General features: G+C 39.6%; 1 protein-coding gene across 5 annotated transcripts in view; it reads right to left on the reverse strand.

The window, feature by feature from the left end:
• Positions 1-13,169, reverse strand: part of LOC115374774 (myosin IXb) — a 34,379-nt gene extending 21,210 nt beyond the window's left edge. For all 5 annotated transcript variants that reach the window (XR_003929660.1, XM_030073890.1, XM_030073887.1 and 2 more), the window contains exons 1-11: positions 12,649-13,169; positions 11,430-12,241; positions 6,705-6,799; positions 6,291-6,353; positions 5,894-5,993; positions 4,991-5,091; positions 3,086-3,209; positions 2,815-2,904; positions 2,587-2,703; positions 2,092-2,226; positions 730-851 (exon numbers count right to left, since the gene is read on the reverse strand). Coding sequence is in view for 4 of the 5 variants with exons in the window: in XM_030073890.1 (XP_029929750.1) it covers positions 730-851; positions 2,092-2,226; positions 2,587-2,703; positions 2,815-2,904; positions 3,086-3,209; positions 4,991-5,091; positions 5,894-5,993; positions 6,291-6,353; positions 6,705-6,799; positions 11,430-12,179 (1,697 nt within the window). In the remaining variant the exon portion in view is untranslated. The remainder of the gene's footprint in view (positions 1-729; positions 852-2,091; positions 2,227-2,586; positions 2,704-2,814; positions 2,905-3,085; positions 3,210-4,990; positions 5,092-5,893; positions 5,994-6,290; positions 6,354-6,704; positions 6,800-11,429; positions 12,242-12,648) is intronic.
• Between the last annotated feature and the right edge of the window lie 2,641 nt (positions 13,170-15,810).

Consider the following 15,810-nt stretch of genomic DNA (forward strand, 5'->3'; position numbering starts at 1 on the left):
TACATGCAGCAGATGAGTTTGGACACATTGTAGGTTGAAAAGACAGTCACCAGCAAACTCAGGCTCCCCACACCCATTGCTCAGCTTTGTTCAATTGCTAGCAATAGCAACAGGAAATTATTGCATCAGCCTTGGTGGAAACGGACCAGTGGAAAGGCACTTTACAGCCGACTGACAATACTGACAGACCAGAGTGACTGAAACACACTGCTATTCAAGGCCCATTTAGTTTTGTTTTGTTTGTCTCTCTAGCTCCTAGTCATGTTTGGTTATGAGACAGGTGGTCTTGCTTGCAAAATTAGCTGAAAGCATTAGTGTTAAAAGACTTATTGTTTTATGTTAATAACAAGACGCTTTAGGTAAATTTGAGCATTATGCCAAACTTAATTTGTTGTAATGCTGAGCTGAAGGCAACGGACTGCTCGAGGGTGGGAGGAAACCTTAGTTGAGTTCTGCTAAACTGAATTCCTTGTGTTCACTAGTCTGCTGAATCAAAAACGAAAACTGTAAACAATTTGTATAATTTCTTCACATGAATTGCTAAAGGAAGAGATCAGTCTCTCAGAATCCCTTGCAGCTTGCTACAACTGAAGGTACCAGACGGAGCAGTTTAGAAGTATACATTGGAGGTCTTGACCTATGTGTTGTGGAATGTGCAAGAAATCACAGCAAAAAAAAAAAAAGAAGAAATCACAGCAGGCAATGATGGTGCAACCAAACTGCACCTACTTGCTCTCCTCATCCAGCAGGTGAAAGAGTCCTGTTGGTTGCTTGCTGATCAGCTGTATGCATCCCAAGTTGTCAGTGTAGTCAATGGTTTGCCATGTGATACCCTCTGCCATGTACTCTTCCTGGAATGCAGAAAAAATCACTTCATTTGTTGTGTAAAAACAATGTAAATAATTTTGTCTCTGTGGAATTGATGCAGTGCTTCTGTATGTAAAAAACAATACACACACTGGTACAAAGTTAGATGCGGTCATATGGATAACTAAAATAATCCAGTGCACATGGCACAAATAGGACATTAGATAAAAGTAGTGAAGTAAATGAATGAAAAATGATGAAATCTAAATAACTGTGAGGGCAAGGTTTTAATAGGAAAAACGGACAGGGTTTGAAATTAGGTTTTGCATCATCAGCCATTATGGTTACTGGATTTAAAAGTTAGCCATTCTGAATTTCCACCAGGCAAAACGGTGTTGGGTTGGCCTATTGTTACACACAGGTTTGACACAGCTTGTGACTGAAATGCTGCCCCACTAACAATGTTAAAATACAGTATTAGAAATCACACAACATTTTTAAAATCTAAATATATGGACTAGTCTCTTTATTCATACACACTGGACAACAACTAAGCATACACTAATCAAACAGTGAGAAGAGATGCTTTATATGAGATATCAATTTTCGTTCTGCAGGCCATGGGCAGGTAAACATACACAAGACAAAACACAGTTGATACAATAAACCACCAACCTGTTACATGTCCATAATATAGTGTGGCATGTACAGTAAATATGAGCCTGCCTACAATTTAAATGGCAAAAAAAAAAAAAAAGTCACTTTGACCTTTAAGCCCTGATACACATCTAACTAGGCAGAAGACTGATCTATAATGATTAATGGTCGAGGAAGGGGGAGTTTCTGTGAATAAACATATAAACTTAATGTGGTAGCTCTGCAAATCCCATATCCAGCAAGCTAATGTGCTAGCATGAAACCATAGATTTAAAAAAAAACAAACAAACAAACAAACAAAATGAGACTAAACAATACAAGTGATGCACTAAGAGCCACATAAATGATAGGAGGTACCAATTTCTAACCGGGGAAGAACGAGAGGTGATTCAACAAGTATTGAAACATTTGCAATTTGTATTGAAAATCTCTATTTTCGACCACTTTATATCCCATGTAAGAATGTGGCTTCACTTCCTAAAACAGATGCTGTGACATTTACAGCCTGTATAGAACTTGATTAATCAAGTTCACCCACCAAGTTGGCTAGAAATTTCATAACATTATCCACCAGAGGTCATTTTTACTCACACTTGGCAAGTTGGCAAGTGTTAATTTCAAACCTACTTGCTCAAGCTTGAAGATATGCTGGTTCGTGTAATACCGTAGTTTCTCATTGGCATAGTTGATGCAAAGCTGCTCAAAGCTGTTTGTCTGGAGGTTCTCGAATCCGAACATATCCAGGATGCCAATGGACAAACACTGAAACAAAAACGCAAACAGCACACTTCATCACCACCAAATAAAAAATGATGATAAAGACTGTGATTCATCAGATACAGTAAGGCTGCTGCATATTTCTCAGTGACGCAATGTAATGCAATTGTAATATGAACTGCAACACATGGGAGGGCACAGCTGATTCATACAATACCTTCTTCACCACTTGAAAAGTGCCCCAATACATTTGAAGTGGAAAAAACAAGATGCTAAAGCTTGGCATCTGCTGATGAAGAATTTCCTCTAATGTACAACTTTAATTAAAGATCAGTAATTATGAACACATGCTGTCAGTATTGCATTTTTTTTAAGTTATCAGTGCAGCCCTAAACTGCAACTTACAGAGATCGACTCCTCCATGTCCCGTTTATTGAGCAGAGCATGGTTGATGTGCAGGACAATCCAGTCAAACAGAGCAGCGTATAAAGACTTTGCCATAGAGTCCCGCACTGTGGTGGCCTACATGCAAAGCAGCATCAAAATCCAATAAAAATTCAAAGCAAAATGATATTAAATTCCATCAGCAATAAATCCACAGTGCCAGAGTTCAAACTGACTGAGAATTTCTACCTCATTTAGTGTGTATGATGACATTACTATGTCATCGTCAAACACTGCTCTCCTCTGGGTCAAAGTTTCCACCACTAGCTCCTTATTGACCTACAAAAGGACAAAAGCTGTCAAAACTGTAAGACATTATTTAATGAAGGACAATATAACCAGGAAATGCACCTACGAGACAGATGTAGATTTTTTGACAAATCTGGATCACTTACACTGTTGTAACATATAGTAGCACACTTTATAATCAGCCATAACATGTTACACTTAAGGAGTGTACCTTGAGCAGGTTAGAGAGCGTGGACAAGACTTCAGCAGGTCCAACCTCCAGGACCTGAGCATCCTCTGATGGCGTGAACGTCACGTTACCCAGGTACAGGATGGCAGAAAGGATGGAGAATATCCTGCATTGTGCACACACGTAACACACGTAACACACACACACACACACACACACACACACACACACAGACTATATAGAGAGCTTTCAGGTGAAATAAGATACCGTCTGACACCCATTTTACCTTGGATGCATACAGCAGGAACAGATGTGGCATTATGACAACATATTAGACCGATATGTTTCATATTTTAACAGCTGTGTCATCATCAGATCAGGGATTCACCTTAGCAGTGTCCTACTATATTTCACACTGAACAATAATAGGCCTCCCTCTCTTTCTCTCACACTTGCAAACATTCTCTATAAATCTGTATATTTTAAATCCATCATGTACTGATAAATGAGGGTAAACTAAGAGAATTTGATCCAAGGTGTGACCTGCTCACCAAAGATGAAGTGAATTTCTCTTCATCTTTGGCTATATTTCACTTAGTGAAATATAGCTAGCTGACCACAGAATCTAGTCAGCTAACGACCCATCACCTAGTACAAACTAGCATTACTGGTAGCTGACTGATATTATCCTCAGTTGCTTTGCTAAATTAAACTGCTGGCTAGACAGCAATGGCTAAAGCAGCTGTATGTGCTGACTACCATGAGGGGACGTATATTTATATACACATATAATTTATATATGTTTACTGTGTTGATGCAACCTACATTTGGAAATTAATCTGCCTCAGCTAACTATTTAATTTTTCTTATATTTTCCCAAAACAAAAAAAAAATCTTTTGCTGGTGTCTCTCTTTTTCTTGACTGGTTGTTACATATTTAGCCATCATTAGTAGCTAGTTTCCCACTGGTCCATCATGATGTCATCAGATATGTTTGCTGAGAGATGTCTGATGCAACTAAGAAACCTGTATTGAACAAAAAACATGAACATGCATGTTTCTAATTGACTGGAGTCTCTAATTATATTTCTGGTATCCTGACAATACTACACAATACTCTGCAGATTTATTCATAAAATACATAATGGCCTCTGTGTGACTGCTTATTAAGGGCACCAAACTGAACAGGTGAGAAACTCTGCTGCAAGCCTTTAATGCGCATGTCCCGCCCTGAGGCAGTCAAGCGCAGGCTGACACACTTGCTGCATTTTTCTCCTGCTTGACTTGACAAGCTGCAACCTGCTACTGTCACCAGTGGAGAGAGGAGGAATTTTTGGACAGCATTCACTATCATTTGCTTTCTGTTTTAATATCCATTTGTCTGCTCTTTCTACAGCTTTATTTACTTTTAATGATCTATTCTCTGCAAAGCACATTGTAACTTCTTGTTTTGAAAGGTTCTATATAGATAAAGTTCATTTACTCCCAGAGGTGAAATTACATAAACATTTTAAGAAGAGCCAATGGTACAGTTAACTGAGCATTGTGCAATGTGTTTGTAAACACTCTAAATGAGAAGCAGTGTGAAATGTTTCTGGGCCATGTATAAAATAGTTCTGTAATTCTTATCCTCATTGGAGAACCACGTGGTTGCAGGTTTACCACATCCACATACTTTCCTGTGATTGCCTAAGCTTTCTGGCAGTTATTGCATTGCCCCATATAGCAAACCCCACCTACTTAAAACTCCGCTAAGTTAAGCTAATTATTATTTACAAATGCTATTTGGCCCAAGTCTGGCATACTGCACATGGCCAAATGACACTTCATACTGTTTCTTCCTCATGCATGTCACAGTCTGTTTTAACTTAGGAAAAGCATGACTAGGCACAGCACTATTTGACTCAGGCTGGAAGTGCTTTGGTTTGTAATAGGAGCCATACATACTCTGTTTTGGTGGAGGCCAAGAAGCCGACCATCTCCATAGCTTGATGGAGTCTCTTGTACTCATGCCTAAGTTTTTCCTCATCTTCTAAATGGAAGTTCTCCTGCAGAAAGGGGCCAAACGAGATGAGAGGTGCAGAGAGAGGTGGAAATATATCTGGCAAGGGCGCAGAGCTCTTCGGCTGGACAGGTACTAGGCTGCTGATTTTGACTCTCTACAAAAAATCAATGCTGTGGATACTGAATTACTGAAACTATTCTGAGCCTTCTGGGGGTGGACCTGTTTCAGTAGAACATCTGTAATGGGAAATAAAAACATGAGAGATTTTGACATCACATGCTTTATATGGCCACATAGCATTTCAAACAAAAGGAAAAATATGACAAATAATAATGATGTATTATAAACCAAAAGAAATGACAATTTGTAAATCAAACTAAAATATTGCAATTCAAAGTGAATTACCGGACAAATAATTACTTGAAATACTTTGTACTTGCAATATCTTTCTTTCCTTTACAACACTTTTATGCGGGACTCATTTTCTTTTCTTTGCAATACTTCTTGGAGCTTCACTTTGTGGCCAGTTCTTGACATGGCCCAAAGCTGGTCCAAAAACTAAAAGATGGGGTTAGGTGGCACAAGTACAAAGTATTTCAATTATTTACAATATATGTTCAGTAATTTACATGTATTTACATTTCTTGGTGTCATTTACAAATTGATTTTTTAAAGGTTTCCAATACTGCACTTTCTTTTCCAGTACTTTGGTTTCATATACATTTTTTTACAACACTTCACTATCAGTTGCAACATTTTTTCTTTTGTTTGAAACTCAACGTGGCCTCATCTTGAATCCATAGAAATCTGCCTGAGCTGCTATACAGAATAAGGATCAAGGGTACCTGCTTGAGGTAGAAGTAATCTTGTGGTGGTAACAGCAAAAACTCTTTCTGCTCCTCTTTGGACGCTCCCACCAGCAGGTAGTAGAACACGTGGTAGTTCCTGAGGGTCAGGGGGCACAGAGAGACAAGCAGCCAATCAGGGCAGACATAAGTTTCATTTTAACTTTACTATCTGCTTAACACTCCAGTAGGGTGCTGTAAAGCTGACTTGATTACATCGGCCATCCACCCACATGCCCACGTTTTGAATCTCATTTTAAGTTATACTAGAGGTCAGAGTTCTTGTACTAAGGAGTTAAAACAGGAATTACTATTAAGGATTTGAAACACTACATGATTGTAATGCCTCCATATCTTAAAATGTCAAAGTTTAGCACTTCCTTCTCCTTCTTCATACCTCTCACTGCTATCTCTGGACACCAGGCGACTCTTTTCAAGCAGATATTTTTCAACAACTGCCCTGCAAGAGAAACATGACAAATAAAGGACGTCAACTAAATTGATGGAGCTTTTATGTGGTGTCTAACACTGTCACATTGCAACAGACCCCTCCATACACCCCCCATAAAAAAAAAGTTATAGAAACAGTTTTGACTAAAGGAGTTGGACAGTTATATGCCATATGCACAAGTAAGTCAATTTGATTAAGTTCACTTTGGGCTATGAACTCAACAACATAAACATGTTTACTAATCAGTCAACTAGAATGAGCCAAGGAGTCTTTAATGCTGTTTGCTGTGCTGCCAGCAGATCTAAAGCTCGGTTCTCTACATGAGTAAGTTTGTGAGAAAAATAAAACATGGTGCCTCACCCTCTGATGACACCACTCTCCAGATAGTTGAGTTGGATGAACTTCCCGAAGCGACTGGAGTTGTTGTTCCCTGCAGTCCTTGCGTTGCCAAAGGCCTGTTTAAAACATAAGAACATTTGTTCACAGTAGAATAAACGGTCAAACTTCTGGACAAGTTCTTCAGATAGTTGGCACAAAGAACTAAACATTGTAAATATCTGCAGCAGAAGGGACCACTGAATAAATTACCTCAGGTGGTAGACGGTTATAGGTTTTGCCTGACAGAGCAACATTTGCCTGAGCAACCTAATAACAAGAATTAAATCAACCTGTACTCAGACTTAGAACTGATTTGGTTATTTAATGAATGAACAGCAGCTCTCATGGGTTTAGAGTTACCCCCAAACACTTCAGAAGTTTTGTAATAAATCAGCTATGAGATAAACACAATAGTCTGGGCAGGATGTAGTACAGGGTATACCAACCTAAACTGTTTACTGATCCTCTGATTTACAGAATCATTTTCCTCATTTTCATTTCAACATAAATGTTTATAGGGTAAATTCATAGTGTGCATCTTAGTATATATTCTAATGTCAAACTGATGTCACATAATGATATGGCCAATAAAAAACAAAACAAAACAGCAAAAATTTTGAAAATATTATTCTATTGGTGGTTGTTTTCCTTAGGATGATTCCAAATGGAAGTTTTCATTTTCCCACCTTCTTATTTAACGCTACATCATCATTGTCATTATCATATCAGCTTCCTTTACCACTGGCAGTTTTCCATGCCTATCATACACTGCAATGTACATGGATGTTGCTTTTCCCTGTGAGATGGGCAATGTAATGCATGATGATTTGATTCAGCAGGTTTAGCAAAAATTTTAGATCAATCACATAAATACATGCAATGAGGTAGGACCTTTTTCTTCTGAAAATGTGCCAAAAATAGTAGAAACAAACAAATTACTTAAGCTTTATTTTATTCTAAAAAAAAAAAAAGGCAAACAAGTTAGAATTCTATGAATTACATTTTAGTGAAATATTTGATTTTTTTATTTTTAAAGAATCTTAATTCAGGCTGAAAGCAGAGCGATTCACTCTGCTTATTTGTTTTAGTAGATCAGATGATGTAGATGAACCAGCAGAATTAATTACTTCTGTACTGGTGCAATGAATGAATCATTACACTTCCAGCAGTTCCCTGATTGTACTTTGCTCATGTATATGTATTACTTGAAGTGTGTGATTAATAACAGATTTTGCCACTGTAGGAGAGCCCTTGCCAATACTACTATATTCACTAGACCCATGGAAAATGAAGCACAGAAGTTGATGCAACAGGTCAAGTTTACTGTAACCAAATAAATAAATAAATAAAACATTAATTTTTCATTTTCATTAATAAAATTTGTGTTTACAGTAAAACACATTTAGTTTTCTATGGACACCTTATCTTGATGGGGTCTTGAAGGAAAACCTTGATAAAATGATCCTAAACAAAATATTTTTGCTGACAACTTAAATTTTCTGAAAATTACACATGTACATTATGCAACTATCAAATTCACTTGCTTTATTTTTTATCGTTTCAAGTTATTTTCACACCCATTTGTTAACCACCCACCAGAAGCTGGGAAGGAAAAGTGAAACCTTGACATTATGCTAATGAATAATGCTCTCCCAGCAGCCTGCACTGTTATTGTGAAACATGATGGATACAGGAACTAAGGTTCACCATTGATAACTGGACAAGAAAAAAAAACAAACAAAAAAAAAACTCCACCCTGGAAATTTTATTGGATGAGCTGAGGCATACTGGAGGATTATAGGTGCTCAGGGGTTGCTCCTGAAGGCTTACTCTGAATCAGCTTCTATTTCCCGAAGCCTAACCTTCCCCAAGGGAAACAAAAATCTGAACTGAGCCCCCGTCAGCATATGGAGGAGCTATTTTACTCCCTTCCAGTGTGGGCTGTACTAAGGGTCGTGTCCTAACAGGCCGAAGCAATGCCTCCACAGACAGTCAGACAGAACTGTATGCTGTGCTGATCACAGGTACAGTGTCGAGTTGCTGGAATGTTCCTCCCAAACACACCTTTGTAAACACAATGAGGGGTTTTGGAAACATGGCTTCCATTTGCCAGCACATGAATCAAAACTGTGCCAGGGAGATGAGTGGGTGAGAGTAAAAAAGTAAAACGAGACTGTTTGCATGTGTCAGAAAGAGAGACAGGCCTGAGGAGAGGGGGAAGTGGGAAAAGAGAAGGCACATTTGTGAGGAGCAGAGAAGGACTCTGGTTATGTGGAAGTAAAGGAGGAGGAGACATACACATGGCTCTGTAGAGTTGCCAGCTGACCTGGCTGAGCCTGTTCTGACACGTTCCCAGTTCTTCTCTCCCTTTCTGGTGTTCCCTTGAAGCCAACGCCCTACACATTCCCCTGGTGGAGCTCAAGGCTTCGCTTCCTCATCTCCAACACCTAGCACTCTCACAGCAACCACACCGTCAGAGTCACGAGCCATTCTTAACTAAGGCAAGCTGACAACACCTGGGTAGTGTTCCCTTTTCTTTGGTTTCAAATCACACAAAGCAGCCAGAACCATCAAAACCTCAAACAAGAGATCAGTGCATTAATTGATCCTTGTTACTAATGCAGGAATCTGGTCATTGGTTCTTGACCTATTACCCACTGACAGTCTGCTGTCTACGTGTGCAGCTCCCTCTGCCTAAACCTGGCATTAACTGTTGTGGCAGAACACCATAATGTTCAGTAAGCTTATTTCCGTTTCATCAAGTTTAAAAAACAAATCAACCTAAGAGAACAAAACATCCCCTTTCCTCCAGCTATGCAAACGCCATCCCCTTTGATCCCCAACGGAAAAGAGTAAGAGAAAGGACTAGAAAAATCAGTCAGTGGGTAAAATAGCTGCTGCTCATTTCAAGGAAAAACTTGTCAGACTTGTTCACAGAGATGGAATCCATATGTAACTCTGTGACGAAGGGCTGGTCCTTTGTCTGTAAGATCAGGAACAAAGTGGGCCACAGTCCTTTGTGCAAAAGGTTAGTTGAGATGAAGTAGAGGTGAAGCAGAAGTCTTTTTTTTTTTTTTTTTTTTACAGATATGACTACCTATAATTTTCCCAAGTATGGTAACATTGGTGACTAGAACAGTTAATATGGCACAAAGCCCAGCTAAAGTGAGGAGCCCCAACAGTACTGCCAACATGTATGACACAAACTATCACAATATACCTTATCTTACCCACATGCTCTACTGTCAAAATCTGAGCTCTGAAAACCCAGAAACAGGCTCCTAGACCAAGGCTGAGTGGGTGTTTTTCAGAAAACACTGTAGTGAGAAAACATGCCATTTCCCTCAAAATGTTCTGGCCTAGTTCATGGCCAGTTGACAGACAAACAGATACTGTTGTTTAACAAAGACAAGACTATTTTCTGTGCCTGAGAACTGAAACTGAAAACAGCCTGCTGTGGAAGCAAATGTGCTGCTCTGTTACTCATTGACACATCTGGCACAACACTGGTGTAAGAGCCAAACAAATGGCAAAGAGGCCCTCTTTCTAAATACGTGAGAGTGAAACTTAAGTTATGTTACTGTGGTTAAAAAAATGTGGATCCACAATTAGTACAATAGCTATCAATTAATAATCAGAATGACCATAATAATTGGAGCCCTTATTTGGTAAAATCTTGATGCCATGGTTCGTCACCCTGAGGACAAATCAATCCTCAGAAAAAAAAATCAGCCGAGCAGAAAGTTGTTTACCCACTGTGTAATCCACTGTTTAAGGGCTTTACTTAGTATACTTTTCAGCATGCAGACTTTCTTGTTATTTAAATAGAGAAATGTTTGTCATGTTTTCTCATTGTTTTCATTTTCCCTAAAATGCACCAATAAGCAAAATACAATGGCAAGCGGATCACATTTTTGCTTGCACACTGCAAGCAGCCTTTTTGTGGTTGCTGTTGACCACTTTGATGTTTTTATTACAGCAGGTGCAAACAGTGCAGACTGTGTATTTCCTGTAATGAGGGGATGGTTTGTGTAGTAGCCCTTTTTATCATGTGGTTTTCTATTTCTGAACACAAAAGCTACACCTAAATCACTAAGCAAAAAACAAGAATTGGCAGTTTGCAAATGTACAGTGGCTTAGACTGACATCACACCACAAGCTGAGTAAAATTAGAGCCATAAACCTAAAAAAAGAGCAAGTGTGTAACAAATTTACATGAATTCATGACTATTGTTTCACAATTTGCAGGTTGCAAGACTATGTAAGATTAGGCTATGCTTGCGAACTAATAATTCTGTGGCGTGAATGTAAAGGAGGATTGAGATCAGTGGAGGATTGGTTTGTTAAGTAGACAGAGCACAAAATACCAGTACAACATTTGCGCTCATTGACCCAAGTGGAAGCCATGGCCTGTCTTTTATTTCATCTATTAACTCTATTTCAGCAATAAAGAAGGAAATAAATGGACAAGTTTTTGATTTAAGTCACTAACTATGAAACTCATTGTCAGGACGGAAATCTTGATTTTGTGCAAACTCAGTATGTTACATGGCAAGCAACCACAAAACCAATCTGTACCTCTCAAACACACTCAGATAAGACCTTCAAGTTCCTTCTGTCTCTACACAATTGACAGTGTGGAACTGTCATGACAGACATGTGTCAGAGTTTTATTTAGCAGATACCTGCTGTGCAACAGTGACCTACCTCCAGCACGGGGCCGGCCCCCAGAATAGTCCGTTCCACCCCACTGGTGTATCTCTTCTGGCTGAGAGCAGCCAGGCAGTGGATGAGATAGCTGGAGCTCTCAGTCTTCCCCGAGCCACTCTCCCCTGATATCACAATACACTGGTTCACCTGCTTGTTCAGCATGGCACGGTAGGCCACGTCTGCCACTGCAAATATATGAGGACTCAGTTTGCCCAGTGGCTGGTTCTCATACATCTTGACATACTTGGGATTGTAGTAAACAGGCAAGAACTTATTGGGGTTGACAGCGATGAGGATGCCACTGGCATAGGTGTAGATTTTGTGTTTGTAGAAGCGATGGCGCAAGGCCTCCAGGATCTCGGCCTCAGTCAAAGTGGGGAGGTTGCAGAGGTCGTCATAGTCCTGTCCGCTGGGCTCTCCACCTTGGGCCTGCTGCTGCAGGATGAAGTAGTAGCCCTGGCTCTGAGGGTGCTCCTTCTGGGCCTCTGGGGGCCATAGTAGAACATGCTCTGCAGGGCGTTCCCCAGCCTCCAGCATCCTCTCCTCCCCTCTGCTCTCCCTGAGCTCCAGTAGACTGTACACCTGGCTTGCATCCAGGCCCAGAGTGGCCACAGCGTTCTGGATGACTGTAGCTGCTGTGTCCTCGGCACTGACCTGCAGGGTACAGTGAGGAGCTGTGTCCTGGGACAGCCTGGGGTAGATCTGCAAAAAATGATCCGACGCAGCAGCTCCCTCCAAAGTGCTCATCCTGACACACACGGGCAGGCTTCAGCATACCTGACTGCTCAACAACTCTCTACCAGCATCCACTATAGAGAAAGACAGGGATCCATGAGCAACACTGTTTATCATTGAAAATGAAGGGGCAAACAAGAGGAGTGCAAGTGATATAGCAAGACCTCATCTAACTTTCAATGACACACCTTTTTCTGCATTTAAAGCATGAAGTTTCTTCATCCCCTTTTACATTATTTAATTACACATGCCCAACATTCACACGTTTTGTTAAACATGCAAAGAAACTACAAAAGACAGTAGTGTAAATGACAAAATTACTGGATAAATATGTTTGTTCGACACCACTTTCTAACATGCAAAGATAAAATACTGCTAAGTTACAATTCCCTTCATTCCCCACTACACAAACTCCAAGGTGACAAGCGTCAAAACATTTAACAAGTATCAAACGCGAACAGACGTTCAAAATAAACCTCACCTTCCAAGAAGAAGCAGTCATTTCATTTCTAAAAATGAAAACATCGCTGACAGCGACGAGGAAGACTTCTGCGCTCCGGTAGGTTACTCCAATTATGCAACTTTAATACGGGGGGAAAAGTTTTCCACCTGCACTTCCAACAAGGTGAGCGAAAGAAAGTACTACGTCCCGGTTTTGAATTATGCTAAAGGTAATTTTCCAGCGGTTCGGCAGCGTTATTGCTTTATAAATCACAGTTTTGGAAATGCTTTACTGCGATATCCTCGCCGTCCTGATCGGATAGTTACTTCCTAGATTTCACCACACACGCACTCGTCGACGGGGTGGAAGAAATAAAGGTTTCCCTTCACTGACCTGAGGAACTTCACCCTTTGCCAGAGGAGATAAAACTGCCAAGCTAACACCGACACACTTAAAAAAACGGCGCTTAGAGAGGGTGACACTCACATTACCGAGAGAGAGAGAGCGCGCGCGAGAGAGAGAGATGATAAAGTGCCAAAGAGTCGCCTGCAAAGCATACATTCTAGTTTTGTCTGTTTAAGTGAGCAATTTCAATCGGCCTCATTTGTTATTGTGGCACAGCTGTGAGCTTTGAGCGGGCCCTAGTGGAGTTTAACGGTAGCATACTTTTAAAATCACAGAGCAGCGCGCGCGTTGTGCACGAGTGACTAACCTCTGTAGTATTCCTGTAAACTCTTCTCTCTTATAGCGTGCCGTCAGTAGAGCTGATGGTGATCTACATGATAGTTTTCTCTCACATCACCAATACAGTGGTGGAAGCAGTTGCCAGTCTATTACTTAAGTAAAAGCAGCAATACTACACTGGAAAGGTACTTCACTAAAAGAAAAAGTTCATCTGTCATTACTTTTACCTATCTTTTAATGGTAAGTAGGCTATAGCAGAATTAACAGTGAAATGTAGTCAAGTATGAAAAGTAAAAGTACCTATGTGAAGAAATGTTGAAATATTGACTTGTAAGACGTATTTTGTTAGCTCCAATAGGCTATATGGATGGCTAGTTTTAGATAAATGCACCATATTTTATTTCATATTTTAAGTTGTGAAAGCTTATTCAGCAAAGCAACTAGTTACTAAAGTCGTCAGATAAAAAAAAAAAAATTGTGGAGTAAATAGTTAAATATTTCCCACTGGAATGGAGTGCAGTGAAAGTATAAAGAGTCACAAAACGGAAATATTACTAATAGTACTGATCAGTATTGTAAGTACTATTACTATCAGAAATATACTGAAAGTGTCTCAAGAAGTGTAAGTGCTTGAGTAAATATTCTTAATTACTTTCCACCTCTGCCATAATCTTATAGGATATTATAGTTAGTTTTTTTTTTTTTCTGTTTTATTTTTATGGTATCCCTGTAAGATTCTGTTTTACAGTAGGATTGATGTAATTCACTCTTTTCAGGGGAATCAGTCAATTGGAAATTAATTTTCAGTAACATGAGGTATTTTAAACCAGTTTACTTTAGGTTTGCAGGAGTTAAATGACCAGACCCTGAAATTTAAGGGGTATTGGCAGTACAATTATGCATATTTACACCTTTACAGAGGTTATGCATGCCAGGTAACACCGCCTGTACCTAGTTTTCATTAATTGCAGCTACTGTCCTCTGTTTTTTCCCTTTGTGTTTTTACAAGACCCATCTCATATGCCCAATTTTCTATCATCATCATCATCATCATCATCATCTACACAATTAGATTTTATCACTTAACCTCTGCTATTTTATGACCATTGCAAATAAATAAGCTACAACAGGCACCAAGTCTGTAACAGCAGTCATCACCACACATCATTAGTAAATCAAAATTCCAGTCTGTGTTTCATGGTTTCTCAATATGGATTTAGTCAGGCGCCACAGATGTGTAATTACAGCATAAAGAGGGGTAAATCAATCACTTTCACAGTATAAAATTTCACAGCAATTGAATTTTTTCCCCCAAGCAAGCTATATGGATTACTGCACATGCATGCAGAATTTTTAATACAGCAGTCCACAGGAGCACAACTCAAGGTGAAAAATAATTGTGTACATGCACCTTGACAACTAATGCCAATCAAAATCAATAACATGTCTTATGATTTTCAGTGTTGCTTACGCCAAAGCAGCACCTGTCCATATAGGTATGTAATGAGTGTGTATGTGAGTGGTGTAATTTAGTCAAGAGGATTGCAGACACAGTGACAGCTTATTATACTGTGAGGAATGAAGAGAGGCACCATAAACCTTTACTCAGCACAAATCAGCTGCTGTTAATAACAAGTATCCACAGTGTCAGCCACTGTCACACACAAAGCAGGACAAACTGGGACACACATAAAAGATGCACACACTGTTCCTGTCCAAATCCGCTCGACCTGGCAAAAGCTTCTACTGCTAAGTGCTGTAATAGAGATGTTTGTGGTTATGTTTTTCTGTGAGGAACTTATGATTGTTTAAATGGCAGTGATGATGTGGGTCGTGATGATGTTGTTAAGGCTGATGATATCACATTAGGTGTCACTCTTGTTCCTGCTGGACTGAGCCAGTTCTTTAAAGACACACTGAATCCAGTTCAGTAGGCACAGGAGTACACAACCCTAAATGTCACATTAATACAATCACAAACTGACAATATCACAATAATGTCACAAAAGTCAAACAACATATATTCCTATTTAAGACCAGAAGTCAATGTAAATCCATATTTGAGATAGTGATAATGCTTTCATAGACTGGATAGATTTCCCCTCAGGGATCAACAAAGTGTTTCTGATTCTGATTCTGATTCCACTTTATCTTAGAAATGTTGCAATTTGAATTTAAGGTAAAATGTGTTTACAGAATATTATGTAAAAAATGAACACATATTTCAAAATAAATCAAAGTAGGGTGATGGTGTTTGAGTAACCGTGACAGGTCTGGTAGCTACAATCTGTAGCTACCAGACCTGCTGTAATCCATATTTGGCCTTCTTCTTCCCAGCCACGAAACTGACTCAAACTAGGAGAAACAGAGAACTGTACAGTGTGTCTGGACATGCAAAGACTTTTACAGCATTCCTCTTTTGTTTTACAGGCGGCCGGCTTTTCCATCCTTTGTGTCCTCTTCCCTCACCTCTGCATAGGGACGTCGGACTCGCCGGTATGCAGGAACTCATTCTTT

Source organism: Myripristis murdjan, chromosome 17 (genome assembly GCF_902150065.1).
Source record: "Myripristis murdjan chromosome 17, fMyrMur1.1, whole genome shotgun sequence".
NCBI lineage: Eukaryota > Metazoa > Chordata > Actinopteri > Holocentriformes > Holocentridae > Myripristis > Myripristis murdjan.